The sequence below is a fragment of the Suricata suricatta genome, chromosome 14 (assembly GCF_006229205.1).
Source record: "Suricata suricatta isolate VVHF042 chromosome 14, meerkat_22Aug2017_6uvM2_HiC, whole genome shotgun sequence".
In the NCBI taxonomy this organism is placed as follows: Eukaryota; Metazoa; Chordata; class Mammalia; order Carnivora; family Herpestidae; genus Suricata; species Suricata suricatta.
This window is the reverse complement of record NC_043713.1, coordinates 71611321-71632655: the sequence shown is the minus strand read 5'-3', so window position 1 is coordinate 71632655 and position 21335 is coordinate 71611321. Positions and strand designations below refer to the sequence as shown.

Genomic DNA, 21335 nt, shown 5'->3' with positions numbered 1-21335 from the left:
AACTTTGCCCATGGCTGTTTTTGATCGATTGTTTTGTGTCAAGTAGGAGAGGCTGCTGCCATGTACCCGCTGGCTTTTAGGTGTCGTTTTTGAGATAACCCAACTCCCTGTTCATCTCTCCGCACAGCGCTACCAATGACGGGCCTGTAAACATTCCCAAGTGTGTTCTGGCCACTTCCGTTTCCTTATCGGTACCACACGTGTTCCTTCTAGGAGGTACTCATGTCCATCACATCTGTTTTTTTGTAGGAACTTTCAGGACCAGCTTCGAATGGAGGGATCAGCCTGACAAACGCCTATGATGCCCAGTATGAGAGGTGACTGGCATGACTCAAGGGTTACAGCCAGGTGGACCTTGGTGCCGGCGCCCTGCCTGGCAGGGGAGACTTGAGAGTTGGCTCTCCTGCTTCCTCTTGTGGCAGTTACTAGCTAAAAGTAGCTCTAAACTCTTGGTAGCCTTATTTCCAGGAACGGCTGATAGAGTTGTTGGCTTGTTCCAGCCAGTGCCATTAGCAGAAAGGCACCTGGTAAATGGCTTTTCGATGGGTCGGATCTTCTGCAAACGATGTATGATCACACAGGGTCTTAAACACCCCCAGTGGGAAGTTCATACAGGGTTAAGAATGCTGAGGCTTTGGGGAACAGCCACAGAGAGGAGCAGGTTATCTGTTAAAGGAGGGGGTGGTAGAGACTGGAAAGATTTAGTTTATGAAGTATTTTCACATACTCCAGGCATAAATGAAAGCCTGTTGAGGAAGAACTTGGGTTCTGCTTTAAAAGCGGTGCAAGTTCCATCGCCAGCCCCGTCACTTAGTAGCTTGGGTGGTTCTGGGCAGGTGTCATTGCCTCTCTGAGCCTTGGGTTTCTCACCTGCACACGGCACCCACGCCTGCAGAGTTCCGTTTGATTGGATGGCGCAGTCCACATGCAGGGTCAATAAGGTGCCTGGCCTGGGGGGTTGTCCCTGAGCAGTTAACTATAGATGCTGCTGCTAATTGGTTTCTTCCCCCCCCCCCCCCCCCCCTGTCTCTTCCTTCCACCGCAGGGCCATCCAGGAGAGCCTCCTCACCAGCTCAGAAGGCCTGTGCCCTGGTGTGAGCGAGACCAGCCGTTTTGACAGCGACTTGCAGCTGGCCATGGAGCTCTCTGCCAAAGAGCTGGAGGAGCGGGAGCTCCGGCTGCGGGAGGAGGAGGCGGAGCTCCAGCAGGTCTTGCAGCTGTCCCTCACTGACAAGTAGACCCTCCGGCCCCCCCGAGAGCCCCCGCTGCACCTATTGAGGTTCTGGGCTGCACGCAGTGCCCCGTCACGAGTGCCCGGGGGCCGTGGGCCTGCGCCTCGCACGTTTGCGGCAGACAGCAGCTGCCCTTTCTTTACTCAGAGGTGCAAGACCAGGGACTCCCAGGCCCATCCACGACCCTCCCCCTGGAAAGGGGCTGGGGACCCGCAGGCCCCATCTCCAGGCTAAGGGGAGGAGAGCATCGTCACTTTCCATTAGCGATACTGGCTTGCAGGTCACGTTTTTACTACCAGCTTTAGACAACACCCCCAACCCCCGCGAGTTTGTAGATTAATTTTTACCAAGGAGTGATAACAAAACAAGTTATTGCAGAGTCAGGGTGCTTTTATATATGAGAGCAGCAGCCTTTTTAGAGCGTGGTTTACGAGACTTTATGAGATACTTCTTTACAGTTCACCAAAGAAATGGATAATCTGTGCCGATCTACTCTTTTGTTTTTACCTTTATACAGGGTTTCTAGGCCACTTAGCACTGTTCCTCCTCCATCTCCACTTTCTTCCATTCCTTCCACCCCCAGCTAAGGTTAAAGAGGAGACATGTACAGGATATGTGTTAGATTAGGGTTAACTATTTGCATCGCATTAGGATACACAAATGACCACGGATGTTGCCTTAGCCTTAAAAATTACCAGTAGTTCCAAACCACCTTGCTCCGCTTATGGAGGAGTCTGAGTTGAATTTATAAAGGCGGTTCCTTTGAGAACAGGATCTTCCAGGCTAAATCCAAGGCAGCTAATCCTGGCCCTGAAGGAGCAGCGAGGAGAGCCCGAGGCTTGTTCTTGAATGGGGCAGGCTGGCCAACAGCGGGACAGCATGAACCAAAGCAGGTGCAGTCCACGCCCTCCCTCGCGGAAGGTGGAAGGTTTCCGCGCAGAGGCCGAGGGCGGCCCCGCCGCGGGCCTGGGCTCGCTACAGAGGAAGGGGTCGACTTGCAGTTGGGAGAGGAGCTCTGGGTTCCCAAGGGAAGATGATGACTCCGCATCGCTTTTTAGAGTTCAAATCAGCATCTTTCTGGATAAATATATTTTTTAACTGAATCTTTTTATTATTTTTAAAAGATATAAAAACAACTCCTCCCATCAGTAGCAATACAAGGTTATACATTTTAACCAGATTTTTCTCAGGCCTTTTTTGGATACCTTTAGTAGTGAACGATTTTATCTGACCCTCCTGTAAATAACCATCGCACAACCCACCGGAAGCAGCCCGGGCACCGGGCCGAGGGCACCCTCGCTCCGGCCCACCGCCTCATCCCCACAGGCTGCACTGAGACTCCCCGGTAAGCCACCGCCTCCTTCGTTCCGCATCTGTTTCCTATCTGTTGCACTCCTTTAGGGATGGGAAGGGAGGCAGACCACTGTTGCAGTGAACGTCTGTATCCTACAGTGAGCGTTGCCAGTAAAATGTTCTTAGTCACCAAGAGCCGAGCTTCTGAGTCCACGTAACCATCTGCCTTGTTTTGTCACGGTCCAACCCAGACTTCCTCTGCACACGAGGCCAGTGTACCGCGGCGTCACATTGGTTTCAAACACCAGCCCGGCACTCTGTCCACCTAGTGCGCACCCCGAGTGAAGGCGCTTCTTGGGAATAGCTGCAGTTAGGCCACAGCGTTTGTTCACCGAGGTGACCCAGCAGTACTTTCTGTGTTTGCATTCCATTGTTCTGCTTCCTGAGGTCTTGGGCTCCCCAGGAAGTCAGTTAAAAAGGGACTGAGCGATGTGTCCACCTGTTGCAGCGTGTTTCATGTATGTGTTGACTCTCTTAAAACCCAAATAAAGATTGCTTCCCGAGAGGGTGCTCGGACAATATCCTAGACCGCCTCGGAGTCTTTCCTTTTCGTAGGGTTTCTCTGGCGCTCCCCACACTTCCTGTTACGTACGTGGCCGGAGCGCAAGGATGCCTTGTGATACTCAGCATATGTGACAAAGGTGACCTGCTTCCGCCGGCCTTCCCACCCCGCTCGTACGGTCCACGCACCCAACGCTGCCGTTTCAGACGGAAACTAAAGCCAGTAGGTGTCGGGGCTGCCACCAGACTCCAGTCCTACCGGAGGTGAGCTGGCTCTGGAGTGCGGGAGGCCAGGCCAGCATCCGCTCGCTCATGTGACTGAAGGAACACGCTCTTCCCCCTGAAGCTGAAGTGCTGCGTGAGGCTGTTCTCCCACGTTGAGGTGAGGGTTAGGGCTTCCAGATTGATCCTACACCTGATTACATTGTGATTAAAACAAAAACAGGGCAGCAGCCAGGAAAAAATGTTTGGGTTCCAGAAACGAGGCTTTCCCAGAAGATGTGAGGGAGCTGCTCTGCTTTTGGGGGTAAAATAATACTGAGCCAGTGTGGGGGTTGGGGGAAGGGCCAGCACGAAGAAAATTTAGTCATCGTCGGTCAAGAGATGCAGTAACTGGATTATTTAATTAAAAACTAAGGGTTTCTTTACCTTTGGGGTCACGAAAGCTTAGAGGGCTCAGCTGAGCAACCTCTGCATGTGAGACAGTGCTAGGAACTCAGGACCACAAAGGTCTCAACACTCTAGGAGCACGCTCAACCACCGTACGTGACATGAGGGGCCTGTCAGGGAAGCGGAGTTGTAAGGAGTGACAGGAGACAGGCTCCCCATAACCACCGCTTCCCTGCTGAACGCAGAAGACCTCGGAGACAAGTGCGTGACAATGTCCCCACGGGGCTATCTGCAGGGCAGTGAAGGGCTTCAAAGTCCACACACGGCCCGTGTCTGGAACTGTGTGGATTTAAGAATGAGGTCCGGCTGGAAAAAATGAAAGCTATTCCTAAGACTTCCAGAGCCCAAGTCTCTAGCAGCGCTTGCAGATTCCTTCATCTGCATTTTAAAGGAAGTTAAAATCAGGGGTGACTGGGTGGCTCAGTTAAGCATCCAACTTCAGCTCAGGTCATGATCTCATGATTTGTGGGTTCAAGCTCCATGTTGTGCTCTGTGCTGACAGCTCAGAGCCTGGAGGACTCTGTGTTCGCCCTCTTTCTTTGCCCTTTCCTCACTAGTGCTCGCTCACTCTTTCAAAAATAAACAAAAAAAATTTTTTAAAGGAAATTAAGATTAATGCTTATTGAGAGAAATCATGTTTATGATTGGCATAAAGGAAGTGAATGCTGTTCGTCTGACTATACGGTAGGTGTTCGGGGCACTGTTCTGACTGTAGCGTGCAGTCGCATACTGAACAGATGAGAATGTTGGAATGAAGGCGTGGGCAGGGTCTGGGGTTTGCATGTAGACGAACTACTGCAAGATTGTTTCAGAAAACTAGAACATGATCCTAATGTAACCTGGCTAGTGATTACTGAGCAAATAAACAGCAGGTCACGAGATTTATAGGCCAAGGTTTTTTTTTTTTTTAATGTTATTTTGAGAGAGACAATGTGCAAGCAGGGAAGGGACAGAGAGAGGGAGAGAGAGAATTTCAAGCAGGCTCCGTGCCGCCAGTGCAGAGCCCAATGTGGAGCTCGAACCCCCAAACCGTGAGATCACGACTGGAGCCGAGATCGAGCTGGATGCCTAACCAACGGAGCCACCCAGGCACCTGGGCCTACAAAAGTTTTTACTCTTTCCCTTGAAAATCCAAGAATTGGTTATACATTTTTAGGCGGCATTATCAAAACACGGCGTTCCCGATGAGGCGGGGGTGTGAACTGTCGGTGCCAGGCTTTCCGAATCCCATCCACTCCTCCCCGCTGCCGTCAGTCAGTAACCACGGTCCTCTGTGGGACAGGCCAAACGTGGTGACCCGCCCTTATTTATACCGGTTCCACAGCATTTGATCTTCACCATAATTTATAAGAAAGATAAAGTGTGTATACCTCACTTTACAGATGAAAAATCCGAGGCTCTGGAGACGTCAAGCCTGTTTGTAATTAGAGCTGGGACTAGAATCCAGGCTTCTGACCCCTAGCCCGGCCTGAGAGATTACTTACGGCCTAGTCTTCTGGAATAATACGGTGGCTTGGGAAGCTGTCTTATTTCACATACAAACTTCCAATTCACCTTCCCGGCGCTTCCCTGAGTAGATTGGTCATATTCAAATACACACCAGCATTTTAGACGATTAGGAAAGAAATACTAGGAGTAAAACAGCATACGAGGTTTTACTTTTAATTGACACTTTGCTCAAAAGCACACAACAGTGAACATTTCAATGGCTCAATGTCAGTGTCACAAACAGAATCCTTAAGTCGAACAGTTACAGTACCCCACAGTAGTTATTTCACGTTTAGTGCGGATTGTTAAAAAAAAATCAGTGCTGTGACTGAACGAAGTAGAAGATAAGCATTTCAGTTTAATAACAAAAATTAAACTTAGCACCCTTAAAATAAATACTGATAACCACTTTGTGAGTATACAAGTATCATTTCAATGGGGGGAAAATCCAGTTTAACAGTGCAAAACAGCAGCGTTTTCGAGGTTAAGATTTGTGCAAACACACACACACCGGCCACTCTGCCTCCTACAATGAACACGCGCTTCTGGTGGTGGAGGACCTCCTCACCGGGGCGAAGACAATGTCCTGCTGAGTTTCTTCTAGGTTCCAAATCTGAAAAGCTGCCACAAGTTTTAGGCCACCACCTAGAAGGACGTAAGTGCAGCCCGAGGGAGATCAGTGCGCGGGGCGGACGGAGCTCTTTCAGGCCGGCCAGCAACCTTCCCAGTCCGACTCCGAGCCTCCCAGCCGCAGGGTGCACGCGGTCACGGGCCTACGTGATGTGACCCTGACCCGGACGGGGGCATCTGAGTGCATGGCCGGATGCAGCAGCAGGGGAGTGACGGCCTACGTTCCCCACAGCTCACACTGCTTTGGGACCAGAACATTCTAGGCCAGCTCGGTGTTATTAAAAACATATGTGATTCTTAACCCCGCTGTGACCAGATGGTTCTTAAGCAGGGAATGTCTACATGTTAAGTCTACTTCTCATGAGTATTTTCAAACATTCGTCATTCCCCGTGTGGTTTACACTGCTCACATAGTTACTGTCTTCCCGTCTTCACACTGAAACCTGGAGCTTCAGGTCTTCCTCGTCACAAGTGTGAGTGCAGCCAGATATACAAATAAACACTGAGCAGCAGACCCAATTATTGCAGTGCATTACAGTGTTAGGGAAAAAAAATAACTGCCAGTTGTTTTTTCTAAGTCATTTCACATTTACCCACTGTCCCGACCGAAGGTCATCTCCAAGCAGGAAGCTTCTGATTCCGACTTCTCCAGTGACCCACGTGCAACACAATTTACTCTTTTCCCAAATACTCGTCGAAGGACTGGTTTGCTCGGCTGTCACCGACGCCGAATGGGCTTATAGACACAAAATGCCAACAGGATCACGGTCACCAGCAGGATGCTGAAAACGGTTCCCATCAACACTGCAAAAGGAAAATAGGTTACCTCCTAACAGCCGCTCCAGGCTCTGCAGCTCGTCCCTTCACTGACGACGGGTTATCAGATGCCACCCAGTGCCACGTACTGCGCCAGGGGCGTGGAAAACAGCCACCAACAGATTCTCTTTTGGGATGTTTCCACGCATGTGGGGGAGAAAACGTAAATAAGAGCACCTCACGTGGCTTGAAGGAATGTGATAGTGATGGAGGCTGGGTAACAGCAGGGAGGGAGGCAGAGAGAGCACCTGAGAAGCTGACACACAAATGGAGACCCGGCCGCGCAAAGACCTGCAAGGAGAGCACTGTGGGCCAGAAAGACCCAGAAAGCCAAGGACTAGAAGGAGGCAAGCATGGCGGAGGAGGGAGGAAGAAAGGCAGGAAGTGAGGCGAGAGGAAGGCTGGCGTCAGTTCATGCAGCGCTTTGTGGACCATGAAGGCAACGTGGGATTTATGGTGACTTTGAGGACTGCACAAGAAGGATGGCATGATCTGATTCTGGCCGCTGTACAGAGAACCATCTGAATATAGGGCACAGGAACAGAAGCAGAGAGCCCAGCTACATTTTTAATTAAAAAATTGTTTAATGTTTTTGTTTTGTTTTAATTTTTGAGAGAGCGAGACAGAGCACAAGCAGGAGTGGGGCAGAGAGTGAGGGAGACAGAATCTGAAGCAGGCTCCAGGATCTTGAGCTGCCAGCACAGAGCCCAGCTTGGGGCTCGAATTCACAACTGTGAGATCATGACCTGAGTTGAAGTCGGATGCTCAACCGACTGAGCCACCCAGGTGCCCTTCACTTTTTTGTTAATGTTACTTATTTTTGAGAAAGAAAGAGAGAGATAGCAAGAGTGGGGAAGGTGCAGAGAGAGAGGACAGAGAATCTGAAACAGACTCAGTGCTGACAGCAGAGAGCCCCATGTGGGGCTCCAACTCACAAACTGTGAGATCATGACCTGAGCTAAAGTTGATGCTCAACCGACTGAGCCACCCAGGTGCCCCCAACCACGTTAAAGCCATTCATAAAAACTGGAGATGAAAAAAGAGTGAAGCATTTCAGTCTCTAGATGAGTCTTGACAAAGGCCTTCTGAGCCAAGAAACAATGAACTAACTTCACAAGCCAATTACATTTTGGAGAGTAAATTTCACATCTAAAATCTCCAGGGGCTCAGGTGAGAAATGGGGCCTCCAACTCATCACTTGGGTTGAGCCCCCGTACGGTACTAGACATAAAAACTGGGGCTTTAAACTAACATTACCCGGGGTGCCTGGGTGGCTCAGTCAGTTAAGTGTCTGATTCTTGATTTCAGCTCAGGTCTGGACCTCACAGTTTGTGGTACTGAGCCCTGGGTCAGGCTCCGTGGTGACAGTGTGGAGCCTGCTTGGGATTCTCTCTTTCCCTTTCTCTCTGCCCCTCTGTCATGCTCTTGCTCTCTCTCAAAATAAATAAAGAAAAATTTAAAAAATAATAAATGTAACCAGCAACCCAAGGAAGGAAAGGGCAATCCCATCAGGGTGACTACCTCAGAGCTCTTTGGAGGGTTCAGAATGTTACCTTCACCAAGCAAATGTACATTTGTTTTTAAGTATGTGGGCTCATGCCAGGCTCCAGCCGGAGCCTGACCATGGTGGTTCTCCAGTGTGGCTACTGTAAAATAAGATTTGACCACAGTTTTATTTACATCAGTTAGGCGGGGTTATTTATGTAACCTCTACAAAAATGCCCCCGCACTGAACCCAGTTATTATTTAAAAACTGACTCTCTCTCTCTGTAGTTGTATGTGTGTGTGGAAGGGGAAGAAAAGACACAGGTGACAAGGACAACCTACAACTTACACAAGCTCAATGTCGTATCTCCAAAACAGGCCTTGCTACCTAAGCGCCTTCCCTTGTTTTCAAAGTCATGAAGTCCGTGAATTTCTAAGATTCTGACTGCAATCGAATCCAAGGTTGCCCTACTCTATTTAAACCATTTTACAAAACCTTTCCTTTTACATGTTGGAAGCGCTCTGAGAAAAACCAAACTCCCAAAGCAGGAATGCAGGCGACTGGAAGCGGAGAACAGAAATCTCAAAAACTGTTTTAAAAACAGAAATTGTCAGTTACATGATATCCATCTGGACCGCGATCCACTTGGGGCCCGACAAATTCTCTTCTTCATCTCTCTATGTCTCTCACACTTTGCATGTGGTGTCAGCCGCCTGAATGGCAGGCTGGGGCAGAACCTAGGGCTATTTAGGTCCTTCCTTATGGCCTACTTACCACCGGTGAGCTCCGTTCCCTCCAGCTATCAAATGTGGCAAATAAAACCCTCCCCACCAAAGTTCTTGAAACCTAACTGTGGTAACCTGTGAAAAGCACTCAATGACAGTGTGGACATACAACACGCACATGATAAATGAAAGCCATGATTATGCCTCAAACAGGTAACATAGCACAGTGGTCAAGAATAAAGGGTATGGAGGGGCACCTGGGTGGCTCAGTTGGTTGAGCGTCCGGCTTCAGCTCAGGTCATGCTCTCGCGGTTCGCGGGTTCGAGCCCTGTGTCAGGTTCTGTACTGACAGCTAGCTCAGAGCCTGGAGCTTGTCTTCGGTTTCTGTGTCTCCCTCTCTCTCTGCCTCTCCCCTGCTCATGCTGTCTCTTTCTCTCTCAAACATAAATAAAACATTAAAAAAAAAAAAAAAGAATTCAGGGTTGGGGTCAGACTGGGCTCCCAGATGGGAATCCTAATGTAGATCATGAACAGGCTGTGTGATCTTACATAAGTTACACAACCTCTCTGTCTGTTTCCTCCTCTGAAAAGATGGGAGACAAAAATCCCCACTGCACAGGACTGTTTAGGGGAGTGTTTCTCAAATGTGTGGTAAAGGACTAGTTTTTGTAACTTTTAGCCTGTCCCAGCTCATTAGTATGTGCATGATTAATTAGCAGCTCCCTCTACCTGCAAAGCATTAGTCTAGGGACACCTGGGACTGGTCTCTACTTGCTCAGATGCTGCAACAATGTCAACTTTTAAAATTCCTAAATAATTTCTGTAGTCCTCTCTTTGTGGATAAGTAGTTTGGAGACCCCACTGGTCTGCACCCCACTCTCTGAACACTACTGTTCTCTAGCAGTGCTTCTCAACCAAGGGGATTTTGCCCCTGGTCACCATCAACATCTTTTTTTGTTTGTTTTAATGCTGTTTTTTCATTTTTAAGTTTATTTATTTTGAGACAGAGAGAGTGAGTGTGCAAGTGGGAGAGGGACCGAGAGAGAGAGGGGGAGAGAGAGAATCCCAGGCAGGCTCCACCCTGTCAGCACAGAGCCCAGACTGGGGGCCTGAACTCATGGAACCATGAGATCATGACCTGAGCCAAAGTCAGATGCTTAACTGACTGAGCGCCCCCAGAAGCCCCTAATGGCCCTCAGGATAGTGGGTCTCGCCTCCCCCAAACCCCACCAAAAAGCCTCTGGTCCCAACATGTCCGTAGTACCCAGGTGGAGAAATTCTGTCCTAAATGATTAAGCCGCAGAACACGTGGAAACCACTGGGCAGAATGCTAGGTACACAGTAAGTGGTTCAGTAGGAGTTCGTGTGGAGTCACGATAATCCAAAAATGATTCTTTGTGGCACAGAGATACAGATGCATCAGTGAGGTACAGTGGAAAAGGGAGGGCTTTGACTTTGGCAGAAGTCGGTCAAGCCCTAAGCTCCAGGACCCTTTCAAAGCCAGACACACCACGTGTATGTATGTGTGTATATGTGTGTCTTTTAGACATCCTCCCAAAAGTCAGGTTTCAAGCTCCACAAAACCCCCTTGTTGCCTAGCCTGGGCCCACGCAGCCAGAGAAGTGGGGGCCCGATTCCCAGGTCATTGATGCAACCAACACACAGGGACAGCCTATTGGATACCCGGGCTGGCGCCGAGCCTCCCGAGAGGAGCTGCACCTGCTCAGCCGCCGTCCCACGTCCCCGCCAGCCCGCGGCCACTCACCCAGGTTTTGCCCACGCAGCACGGCGTACGGCCGGCTCCGCTCCGGCGGCTCCACCGGGCTCGGGGCCTCCGCCTGCCCGGCCAGGAGGCTGCCCAGGCCGAAGCACAGCCACGGCCACACGCGACGCAGCATCATGCCCAGGCTCGCAGCGGCGGAGGGCTCACTTCCGCCGCCAGCCTCACCTCCGTCCCCGCCCGCGCGCCTCCTTCCGCCGCTGCTCCCGCCCACCCGGCGCGCGTTGCCTCGGCAACCATACGTCCAGGGCCGTGTGTAGCCCTCTGTCAAGGGGTTCCTACTGGATGAGCGTAACTGCTTGGCGAACGATTCCGCCCGGGACCAATTTTCAGAGGGATCACCGTTCCGTCTGGGCCAATTCCACCTCGATCACCGTTCCGCTGTGACCAACGTTCCCCTTTTTGTGAGTTCCACGCGGGCCTCTTTCCATAGAGGTCTCCTGGGTCCGTTTTGGGTCTATCGAAGGGTTTTTTGGGGGGGGTTTTGCGTGGGTTTGGGGGTTTTCGGTTTTTTTGTTTGTTTGTTTTTAACGAATCTGTGCATTTTCTTTTTCGATCTTCGCTACAGGCCCAAGAACTAGATACTGTATTGCCATCTGACAAATGCCACCTTCTCAAAAAGCCTTTACCTGGACATCCTTTTCTAAAATAGCAACTCTCCCACTCCCTCAACATACATACACTCTCCTTTCCCTTGTTCCCTCCCTCACCCCCATCCCCTTAACTCATCACCATTTACCTTACACGTTCAATGTACATTTTCTTATTTTCTGAGTACCTGCTATTCCTCCTAGGATGTCAGGTCCCTGAAGGTAGCGATTTCGTTCTTGCTGGCTGCTCTGTCCCAGAGCCTAGAACAGTAACAGGATACTTCAATGAATGCTTGCTGAATAAATGGGGACACAGAGCTTGGTTACGTGTTTGGCTTTGTGAGTGGCAGAGCTAGATTTTGATCCAGGTATAGTTCTGAATCTGGAGGCTTTACCACTGTAGGCACTGCCTGGCCTCATTTTTAAGGCTTGATTTGTAGCGGGGTTAATTAACACTGTTTACCTCACAATCGATGTGTGCTGCAGAGAGATGGAAAAGCATTCCGTCAATTCTCTGTGGTCCTATCCTGTGAAAAGTAATAAAGATAAACCTTGTTAAAACGGATTTGGCATGCTAGAAGGGGAAGCTGCAAGGGAGAGGCACACCACTCAATGTCACTTATAGGAAGAACTGTCAATTACAGACCCAAAAGAAGACTCTTCAGGAGGAAAGAATCATCAATTTCAGGCTCCAGCAGAAAGAGATGTACATTTCATCTCCTATAGGAAATTGACTACCCCATGCAACCCAGACAATGAGAAACTGTCATCACCCTGAATTCTTGCTTTTCTCCAGTGGACTTTCCTTCAAAATAACCCCTCCCAACTTTGTTCCCCTTGGCCATAAAAGAAGTTCCTCTCCTTTGTTTGTTGGACTTGTCTATGGCTTTGCCTTAGCTTGCATATCCTGAATTGCAATTCTCTGTTAATCCCAAATAAACTCATTTTGCTGGTAAAATATCTGATTATTTTATTCTTAAGCTTAATAATTCAAACTCAGGAGATTCCAAAGGGGAGTGTCTTTATTTATTTTTTAAAAATAGGTGCCTTTCACTCGCCTGACCTAATATAACTTTCACGTTAGTTAGAAAGGCAGATATTCACCAATCACACAAAGGTTTATATAATTCAAAATTGTGATAGATACCATAAGAAGAAATAGTAACAATGACAACAATAATTTTGAGTTTAGGCATCAGCAGATGTATTGCCATTAGGCTGGTAGATTTCCTTTGTAGATGTCTGCCCTGGGAACTGCTGGAATATGCAACAAATCTCTGCTGGAAAGAAAGAAGGAAAAAGCTTCTCTTTAGCCAAGATCAGAGACCTAACTCATTTTTCATGGAGGGTCAATCAGCCTCTCCTAATGTCTATGGGTTCCTGATGTCTTTAAAAGTAGAAAGGGGTAGTATAGTGTATTGACAAGGGTTCAAATTTCAGTCTTGCTGCCACTAGAACATCTTTCTGGATCTCAGTGCCTGATATATAGGGATGATATAAAAGAGAGTTCCTTTCTGAGATGCTAGAAGATTGAATGAGATAATACCGGCAACTGACATCATATATTATAAATGATTGAGATGTTGACTGTTACTATTCTCAAAAATATGTCTTGAAAAGTGGGTTTAAAATGGACCTTGGGGCGCCTGGGTGGCTTGTTCAGTTAAGCATCTGATTCTTGGTTTCAGCTCACGTCATGATGTCATGGTTCAAGAAACACAGAGGGTGACAGCAAGGAGCCTGCTTGGGATTCTCTCTCCCTCTCTCTCTCTGTCCCTTCCCCACTCGTACTTTCTCTCTCTCTTTCAAAATACATAAATAAACCTAAAAATTATTTAAAAAAATAAAATATTGTAGTCTAACAGTTGTTGGGTTATTGGAATGCCTCGCTTGATCTTCTTTGGCTGCCTATCCTTTAACCATTTCAATTTAAACTTACACTCCCTTCAAATAAAAGAATGAGAAAAACAAAAGAGACTAAGCAATTGTTTCATGACAATGTATTGTGTGTAGTTACGCCCCAGGCACTTCGACCTCCTTTTTGTTCCTGCATCAGGATTTTTACCGTTCCTTTTGCCTGTACTGCTTTTCCCTGGGATATGGAAATGGCAGACAACTGTCCACCATTGAGGCTTCTGCCCAAATGCTCATTCCTCAGAGTGCTGTTTCTGGAGCTCCTGACACAACCTCCACACTCACTCTTCTTCAAGCCCATCTTCTCTTCTGTTGTCATCACTATCTCTTTTTTTTTTTAATGTTTATTTATTTTTGAGAGACAGAGAGCAAGCGCATGCACAGTCAGGGAGAGGGGCAGTGAGAGACGGAGACACAGAATCCAAAGCAGGCTCCAGACTCTGAGCTGTCCGCACAGAGCCAGAAGCAGGGCTTGAACTTAGGAACCAGAGATCATGACCTGAGGCAAAGTCGACTGAGCCACCCAGGTGGCCCAGTTGTCATCACTATCTTAAGTGATCTTCTGTCATTCATTCCCATTGCTGTCTGTCTTCCCCCACCAAACTATGAACTCCAGGAAGGCAGGGCAATATCTAGCTCATTCACCACTCTGCCCTCGGTGCCTGGAACAGTCCCTGGAACAGAAAGGTTTTCTCCAAATGTTTGTTGAGAGGATGTGGAGCAATAATGTTGAGTAAGCAAAAAGGAGCAGAGGAAGAGAAACAATAAAAATATTGAAAATAGCCTGTTTTCTAAAATGAACAAATCAGGAGACTAATGCTGGCAAGGATGTGGAGAAATGGGCACCCTCCTACACTGTTGGTGGGAATGTAAACTGGTGCAGCCGCTCTGGAAAACCGTGTGGAGGTTCCTCAAAAAACTATTGATAGAACTCCCTTAGACCCAGCAATAGCCCTGCTGGGGATTTACTCAAGGGATACAGAAGTGCTGATGCATAGGAGCACATGTACCCCAATGTTCATAGCGGCACTGTCAACAATAGCCAAATCATGGAAAGATCCTAAATGTGCATCACCTGATGAATGGATCAAGAAGATGTGGTTTATATATACAATGGAATACTACATGGCAATGAGAAAGAATGAAATCTGGCCATTTGTAGCAACATGTATGGACCTCGAGGGAGTCATGCTAAGCGAAATAAGTCAGGCAGAGGACAGATACCATATGCTTTCACTCATAAGTGGAACAGGAAAAACTTAACAGAGGACCATGGGGGAGGGGAAGAGGGCATATAGTTGGGGAGAGGGAAGGAGGCAAACCGTAAGAGGCTCTTGAATACTGAGAACGAACTGAGGGCTGATGGGGGGGGGGGGGAAGGGCAGTGATGGGCATGGAGGAGGGCACTTGTTGGGATGAGCACTGGGTGTTATATGGAAATCAACTTGACAATAAACTATAAAAGGACAAAAAAGAAAAAAGAAAAAGAAAATAGCCTGTTTTCTCCACTTAGTAACATCACATATATTTGGACAGGACTAAACAGTAGACCATTTACAATTAAATATGATAATTTCTACTTTCAAATTCTCATACTCTTGACCTCATTGTACTTTATACTCTGGTGATTTGTGAATGTCTAACTGGACTGAAAACTTCCTCCTTCAGGGTTGTAGAACATTCAGTTATGCTTTAATTTCACATAAACAACGAATACCATTTAATAAAAGTACATCCCTAATGTTGCATGGGATATCATATTTGTGGTTTGCCTCCAACTCAAACGTAACAGAATCTTGTCTTTTTCTTTAACATTTTACTTATTTTTGTGAAACAGAGAGAAAGAGACAAAGAATGAGCAGGGAAGGGGCAGAGAGAGAGGGAGACACAGAATCTGAAACAGGCTCCAAGCTCTGAGCTGTCAGCCCAGAGCCTGATGTGGGGCTTGAACCCATGAACTGTGAGATCATGACCTGAGCCCGTCGGATGCTTAACCGACTGAGCCACCCAGGTGCCCCAGAATCCTGTAGGTTTATTCACCAAATCTGATAACTCTACCTTTAGAGCATAATCTGAAACTCATTCATTTTTAAAACTTTCCTTCCCAAGTTCCTAACATGGTGTGTGCTTTGCACACAGTAGATGCTCAGTAAATAGATGGTAATGAATGGTTGCATTATCATAGACTGTAGAATTAATCTGTGATGTCCAAGTCCCTACGTTTCAGGTAATACATTTCCATTTATAGTTCCCCCCCCATAGAAACATAAACAAAAGCAAAAATGACAAAATTTTGGGAGTTGCCAATAATCATTCAGCTAATTAATGAGTATTGTGATTAAAGATACATAATATTTATCATTTTTACCATTCATAAATTGTGGGGGACCAACCCACGCACCACTGTCTAAGGGTCTCTGAGTACGGGGTCGGTGTCGGTGCAGTATCTATAAGAAAGGACACAAAGTGAATGGTGGCAGGATTGCACTTTACTGTGATGCTTAGGATCTTTATATCCCACAGGTGATTACATTTTGTCTTTAATGATTACACTGTTTGTAACTCTGAGGTTTTAGGTAAGAATCACATGTTCCAGAAAAGATTATTATTTCCCTGGAAAAGAGAACAATAACAATTTATTACAGAGTTTCAAAAACAGGAATGAAATACATTAATGAGGGTCTTGTTCTACGCATATAGTATAATATTAACCAAAGCTTAAGAGAAGGCTATTTTTCTTTAAAGGTGAACATGATGATTTACGGGTAAAGTGCCCCTGACCAGGAAGGAAGTTTCAATCTGAAAATCTGCCCACTCACTGAAACTATAATTAAAGGTCATAGAAAACCAACTCCAGTCTCTAATCCATCTTGATCAAGAGGTCATGCGCACATTCTCTAAAACAAAGGAAAGTAGGACTCAACAAGCCATGTGACACTGTACTCTCAGTCTCCCAGGAGAGTGACTCAATCCCGATCCTCAACTGAGGGACCCTACTGCACCAGGGGCGCACCCACCAGCTATGCTAGGGATATGTGCGTTCCTCCTGGTAGTTCACAGCGGGATCTCAACAGGCCTTTTGGCTGAATGGGCCCCTACAATAAATGTGCAATTCAGTGGCATTAAATACATTAATGAAGCTGTATAACCATCGCCACCATCTATATCCGAAATGTGTTCGTCATCCTCCACTAAAACTCTCTGCCCGTTAGACAATAATTCTCCCTTCCCCACTCCCCAGTCACTTGTAACTTCTACTCTCTTACCAGTAACAGAATAACCTCTACTGTTTTTAAATTCCAAGTAACCTCTACTTTCTGTGCCTATGAATTTAACTATACTGGGTACCTCATGTAAGTGGAATCATCTATTTGACTTTCTGTGTCTGGCTTATTTCACTAAGTATAATGTTTTCAAGGTCCATTCATACGATCACATATTTCAAAATTTCATTCTTTTTTGTGGCTGAATAATATTCTATTGGATATATTTCTTTTTTTTAAGTTTTCTCTATTTAAGTAATCTGTACACCCAACCTGGGACTCATACTCATGACCCTGAGATCAAGAGTCATGAGCTGTTCTGACTGAGCGGGCCAGGCGCCCCTCCATTATTTATATTTATCTATCTGTCTATCTACATCTTGTGTATCCATTCATTCATTGTTGGACACTTGGGTTGTTTACACCTTTTGGTTTTATTCTTGTTATGAACATTATTATACAATGTATGTTTGATTCCCTGCTTTCCATTCTTTTGGATATATCTACCTAGGAATGCGATCTCTGGATCATAGGATTAGTTCTACGTTTAGCTTTTTGAGAAACTGCCAAGCTGTTTTTCGTAAGAGCTGCATCATTTTACATTCCTCCCCCTCCCCCCAGAAATGCAGGAGGGTTCCAATTTCGCTACATCGTTGCCAACACTTGCTATTTTCTGTTTGCATTTCATTTTATAAAAATTATATCCACCCTAGTAGGGACAAAGTGGTATTATCATTGTGGTTTTGATTTGCATTGAGAGGTACCAGTTTGTTAAAAATTTACATTTATTTTTAAATCCCAGTGTAATCAACATACAGTGTTGTATTCATTTCCGTGGATAATATAACAATTCAACAATTCTATATGTTACTCAGTGCTCATCATGGTAACTATACTCTTAATTCCCTTCACCTGTTTTACTTATTACCCCACCCACCTCCCCTCTGGTGCCTGCCGGTTTGTTCCCTGTATTTAAGTCTGGTGTTTTGCTTGTCTCTTTTTTTCCTTTGTTCATTTGTTTCGTTTCTAAGTTCCACACATGAGTGAAACCATATAGTATTTGTCTTTCTCGGACTGGCTTATTTCACTTAACATTCTAATCTTTAGATCCATCCATGTTGGTGCAAACGGCAAGATTTCATTCTTTCTTATGGCCAAGTAATTTCCCATTATTTATGGATATATAGCTACTATATGTATCTATAGATACTATGTGTATATATATATACATAATATATGTATACATTATGTGCACATAACATATATACACAGTACCATAGATACAAATACATTTGTGTATATATAAATTATATATATATGTATATATATCACATCTTCTTTATCCATTCATCAATCGATGGACATCTGGGCTGCTTCCATAGCTTGGATACTGGAAATAACACTGCAATAAACATAGGGGTGCATGTTTCAAATTCAAAAAGATATATGCACCCTATGTTTATTGCATTATTTACAACAGCTAGAATATGGGAGGTGTCAGTTTTAACTTAGGAAAGGAGTGTTTTGTGACTGTGGTTTAGGAAAATACTTTGGTGGCCTTTTTGGTTATGAAAGGCAAAGCCCAGAGCCTAGTCTGGACTGGAGAATTGAAGACAAAAGAAGCTAAATTGCTTGAATAGTAAAATCATCTTGGTTTCTGATTTTCACCTGACACCTGAAATCTACATGGTGGAGGCCTTGAGATAAGAACGTACTACAGGTGGGAGAATGGCTGGATTGGGGGGAAGCCAACCCCAGTCTTCTGGCATCAAAGGCTCACAAGACAGACGGACAGTCAGTGCTCTCTGGTATTTGGGCGTTTCCTGTGATGGGCTCCAAAACCATCCTCTGCCCAGAGTTTTAGTCCACCTGGGCTGCTATGACAGAATACTATACACTAGGGAGTTTGTAAACAACAAAAATTATTGCTCATGGTTCCAGAGGCTGGAAAGTCCAAGATCAAGGCAGTGTTGTTACTGAACCCAAGTTCATCACTCGAAAGATCATCATTCATCGTTGCTCAAGAGAGGAGTTTTAACTGGAAGGGAATTTGAGGTTTATTTAGGAAGCCGGCAACCAGGTGAGAAAGTGGACTCCTGTCCAAAAGCCAACTCTCAGCTTTCTGCCTGGCTCAGGCAATTTTATTTTTTTAAAGTAGACTCCACATCCAGCCTAACGTTGGAGCCCAATGCAGGACTTGAACTCACAACTCTGAGATTAAGACCTGGGCTGAGATCAGCTGAGCTATCCAGGCACCCCGTGGCCCAGGCATTTTTAAAGAGATGTAAGTGGGATGCCTGGGTGGCTCAGTCAGTGATTGGGTCCCAATCCTGCGTGTGACTCTGAGCTAGACAAATGGGAATTATGGTCAAGCCTTTTGTTTGTTTGTTTGCCTAAGCTATTAAAGGCCACTTTGGGCTTCTGCTGTTGGATGATGAACCCAACACAGAAGAAGAGAGATCTGAGATGATCACGGGACATGGTGGAAGTACAATGACACCTGAACTTCTAGCCTGGGACTCCTGGGCTAGATTTTGCAATCACTGCTAGAATTTACAAAATTCATCTGTAGTCATGCAGTCACTTAAGCCAATCAATTTCTTTCTTCTTCTTCTTTTTTTTTTTTTTTTTTTTTGCTTGGGCTTATTTGTTGAGTTGGGTGGCCGTGACTTTCATCCAGAAGAATGAAAGGCCCACCGACGTGGTGGACCCCCGAGAAGCCCGAGCCGAAGAAGCACTCCAGTTATCTTAGCAAAGGGAATGGCTGTCTGGATTGTTGACCTGTCGCATCAGCTGAAGCAAGACACAACCGTCTGTGGTCCCATCTCCTCCCTCTGATGTGGGCAGCTCATCTCCGTGCACGTTGTCCTGAAACAGGAATCCCCGATACGGCCTTCGTGTCCTTTTTGACTATTTTTCCTACTGGGGCATTGAAGATTACAGTTTGGAAATGTTAAAACTCCAGCAGAAGTGGAGTATCAGATGATGACGGGACTGGCATCCAAAAAAGTTATGTATTTAAAATATAGCTGCAAAATGTATATTTGCAGCTACATTTGGAGCAGAAAAGCAAGGGTCTTCTCCCATACCGCTTGCTTCTTTTGTTGTTAATGAAGGTTGCCTTTTAAAATTTTTCCTTAAACAGAATCACGTGTATGCTCTTGTGTCCCGAGGCAGGGTGAAATTCACTCCTTTGAACAATCTCATTTTATTTATCTTTATTTTTTAATGTTTATTTTACTGATATTTTGAGAGAAAGAGAGAGAGAGAGAGAGTGAGCGCATGAGCAAGCAGGGGAGGGGCAGAGAGAGAGGGAGACACAGAATCCCAAGTGGGCTCTGCACTCTCTGCCCAATGTCATGCTCAAACTCACAAACTGTGAGATCATGACCTGAGCTGAAATCAAGAGCTGGACACTTAACTGAGCCACCCAAGTGCCCTGCAAACAGTCTCATTTTAAAACCATCAATTCTGGCAGCTTTTGCCCTCCGTCAATTTGAGTGCAGCCTACTTTGAGCACTTCTAAAGTTATATATTTGGTTTGTTTGATGATGCCAAGTCATAATTGTATTCCAGAGACTAACGTTTCTGGCCAGGGAGTTTTCTGTGCAAATGAACCTTCTCCATCCCCCCCAGCCCCCACAATGATGCTGTTTCAAAGTTGGTGTTAAGACTCAGGAATTAACTCCAACAGCAAGTAAACCATTTGGAATCTGTCACCAGACACTTATTTTCAACCAGCAGGAAGCAAACGTGAGTTCATTTGCCTCATTCTCTGTGTTTTGCATTTTTCGTGGAAAGGCTCTTGTCCAGGGAGAGGGCAGGGCAGGGGGAAAGGACAGTTGAAGAAATTACCCTGATATTTACATTTGTTAGATGTTCAATGTTTCCTCAGGAGCTGCGGCAAGTGTTTGAATTTTCCTCAAGACCATAACGTGTATCGACTTTGCCACTAAACTGGAAACTGAAGGACACACCTAACTCTAGATTAGGAGGAGTTAAATGAGACATTGGCAACACAACAGAATTGACAAACCATTGCATCACGCTTGGATTATGTGACTTGAAGCCACATAGCTTTTTCTCTGTACATTCTAGGGTCTGGAAAGCCGCCACAACCCCGTCATTTTCCTTACCACATGCTTCTAACTTTCCCTTTGGAAAGTCTGTTTATTTTCCCTTCTCTGTACCCTGAATGGCCGAAGGTCAAAAGTGGAATGGGGTGGTTACAAGCATAGAGTCTTGAGCCAAAACACCTGGGGTCATTTTTACTACTCTTTAGCTATGTAAATTAACTTCTGTGTGTCTCGGGTTCCTTTTCTATAAAATGGGTGTAAGAGCAGATATTCCACCTTGTAGGGTGGTTGGGAGGGCTAAACAAGGTGATGCGCATGCATGGCAAGTGTTTATCAGACCTGAAACTCCCTGCTGGGCTAAATGTGTGCTTATCCTCCACCCAGACCATTCGGTTTGTTAACAGTAAGGGTGTGAGTTCGTATGTGTGTATGCTGGTCTGTATAAATGGTGACAAAGAGACATGAGACAAAAAATGCCATGTGTCTCATGTTTGCAGAGTAAAGCTCGGTGCAAGTCATCTGAGAGTTCAGTAATTTGGTAGTCAGTCCAAAGACAAAGAGGCTCTGCAGGAGCGCCAGCGTGGCTCAGTAGGTTAAGCCTCTAAGCCCTGATTTCGGCTCAGGTCATGATCTCATGGTTAGTAGGATCGAGCCCTGCATTGGGCCCCATCCTGACAGTGCAGGTTCACCATGCAATGTTATTAAAATAGTATTGACTCAGGGCGCCTGAGTGGCTCAGTCGGTTAAGTGTCCGACTTCTGATTTCAGGTCAGATCATGATCTCATGATTTGGAGCTTGATCCTGCACATTC

The 21335-nt window shown here is 46.1% G+C and overlaps 1 protein-coding gene and 1 long non-coding RNA gene across 2 annotated transcripts in view; one reads left to right on the top strand and one right to left on the bottom strand.

Moving 5' to 3' along the window:
• ANKRD13A (ankyrin repeat domain 13A) overlaps positions 1 to 3111 on the top strand; it is a 31886-nt gene extending 28775 nt beyond the window's left edge. The window contains exons 14-15 of the mRNA XM_029922130.1: positions 250 to 317; positions 1046 to 3111. Coding sequence (XP_029777990.1) covers positions 250 to 317; positions 1046 to 1238 — 261 coding nt within the window. The 3' untranslated portion in view covers positions 1239 to 3111. The remainder of the gene's footprint in view (positions 1 to 249; positions 318 to 1045) is intronic.
• Positions 3112 to 5401: 2290 nt separating this feature from the next.
• LOC115277735 lies at positions 5402 to 10992 on the bottom strand. The gene is made up of 2 exons (XR_003902500.1): positions 10666 to 10992; positions 5402 to 6677 (listed from the first exon to the last, which is right to left on the bottom strand). It is a non-coding gene; the product is annotated as an uncharacterized LOC115277735 (long non-coding RNA).
• Between the last annotated feature and the right edge of the window lie 10343 nt (positions 10993 to 21335).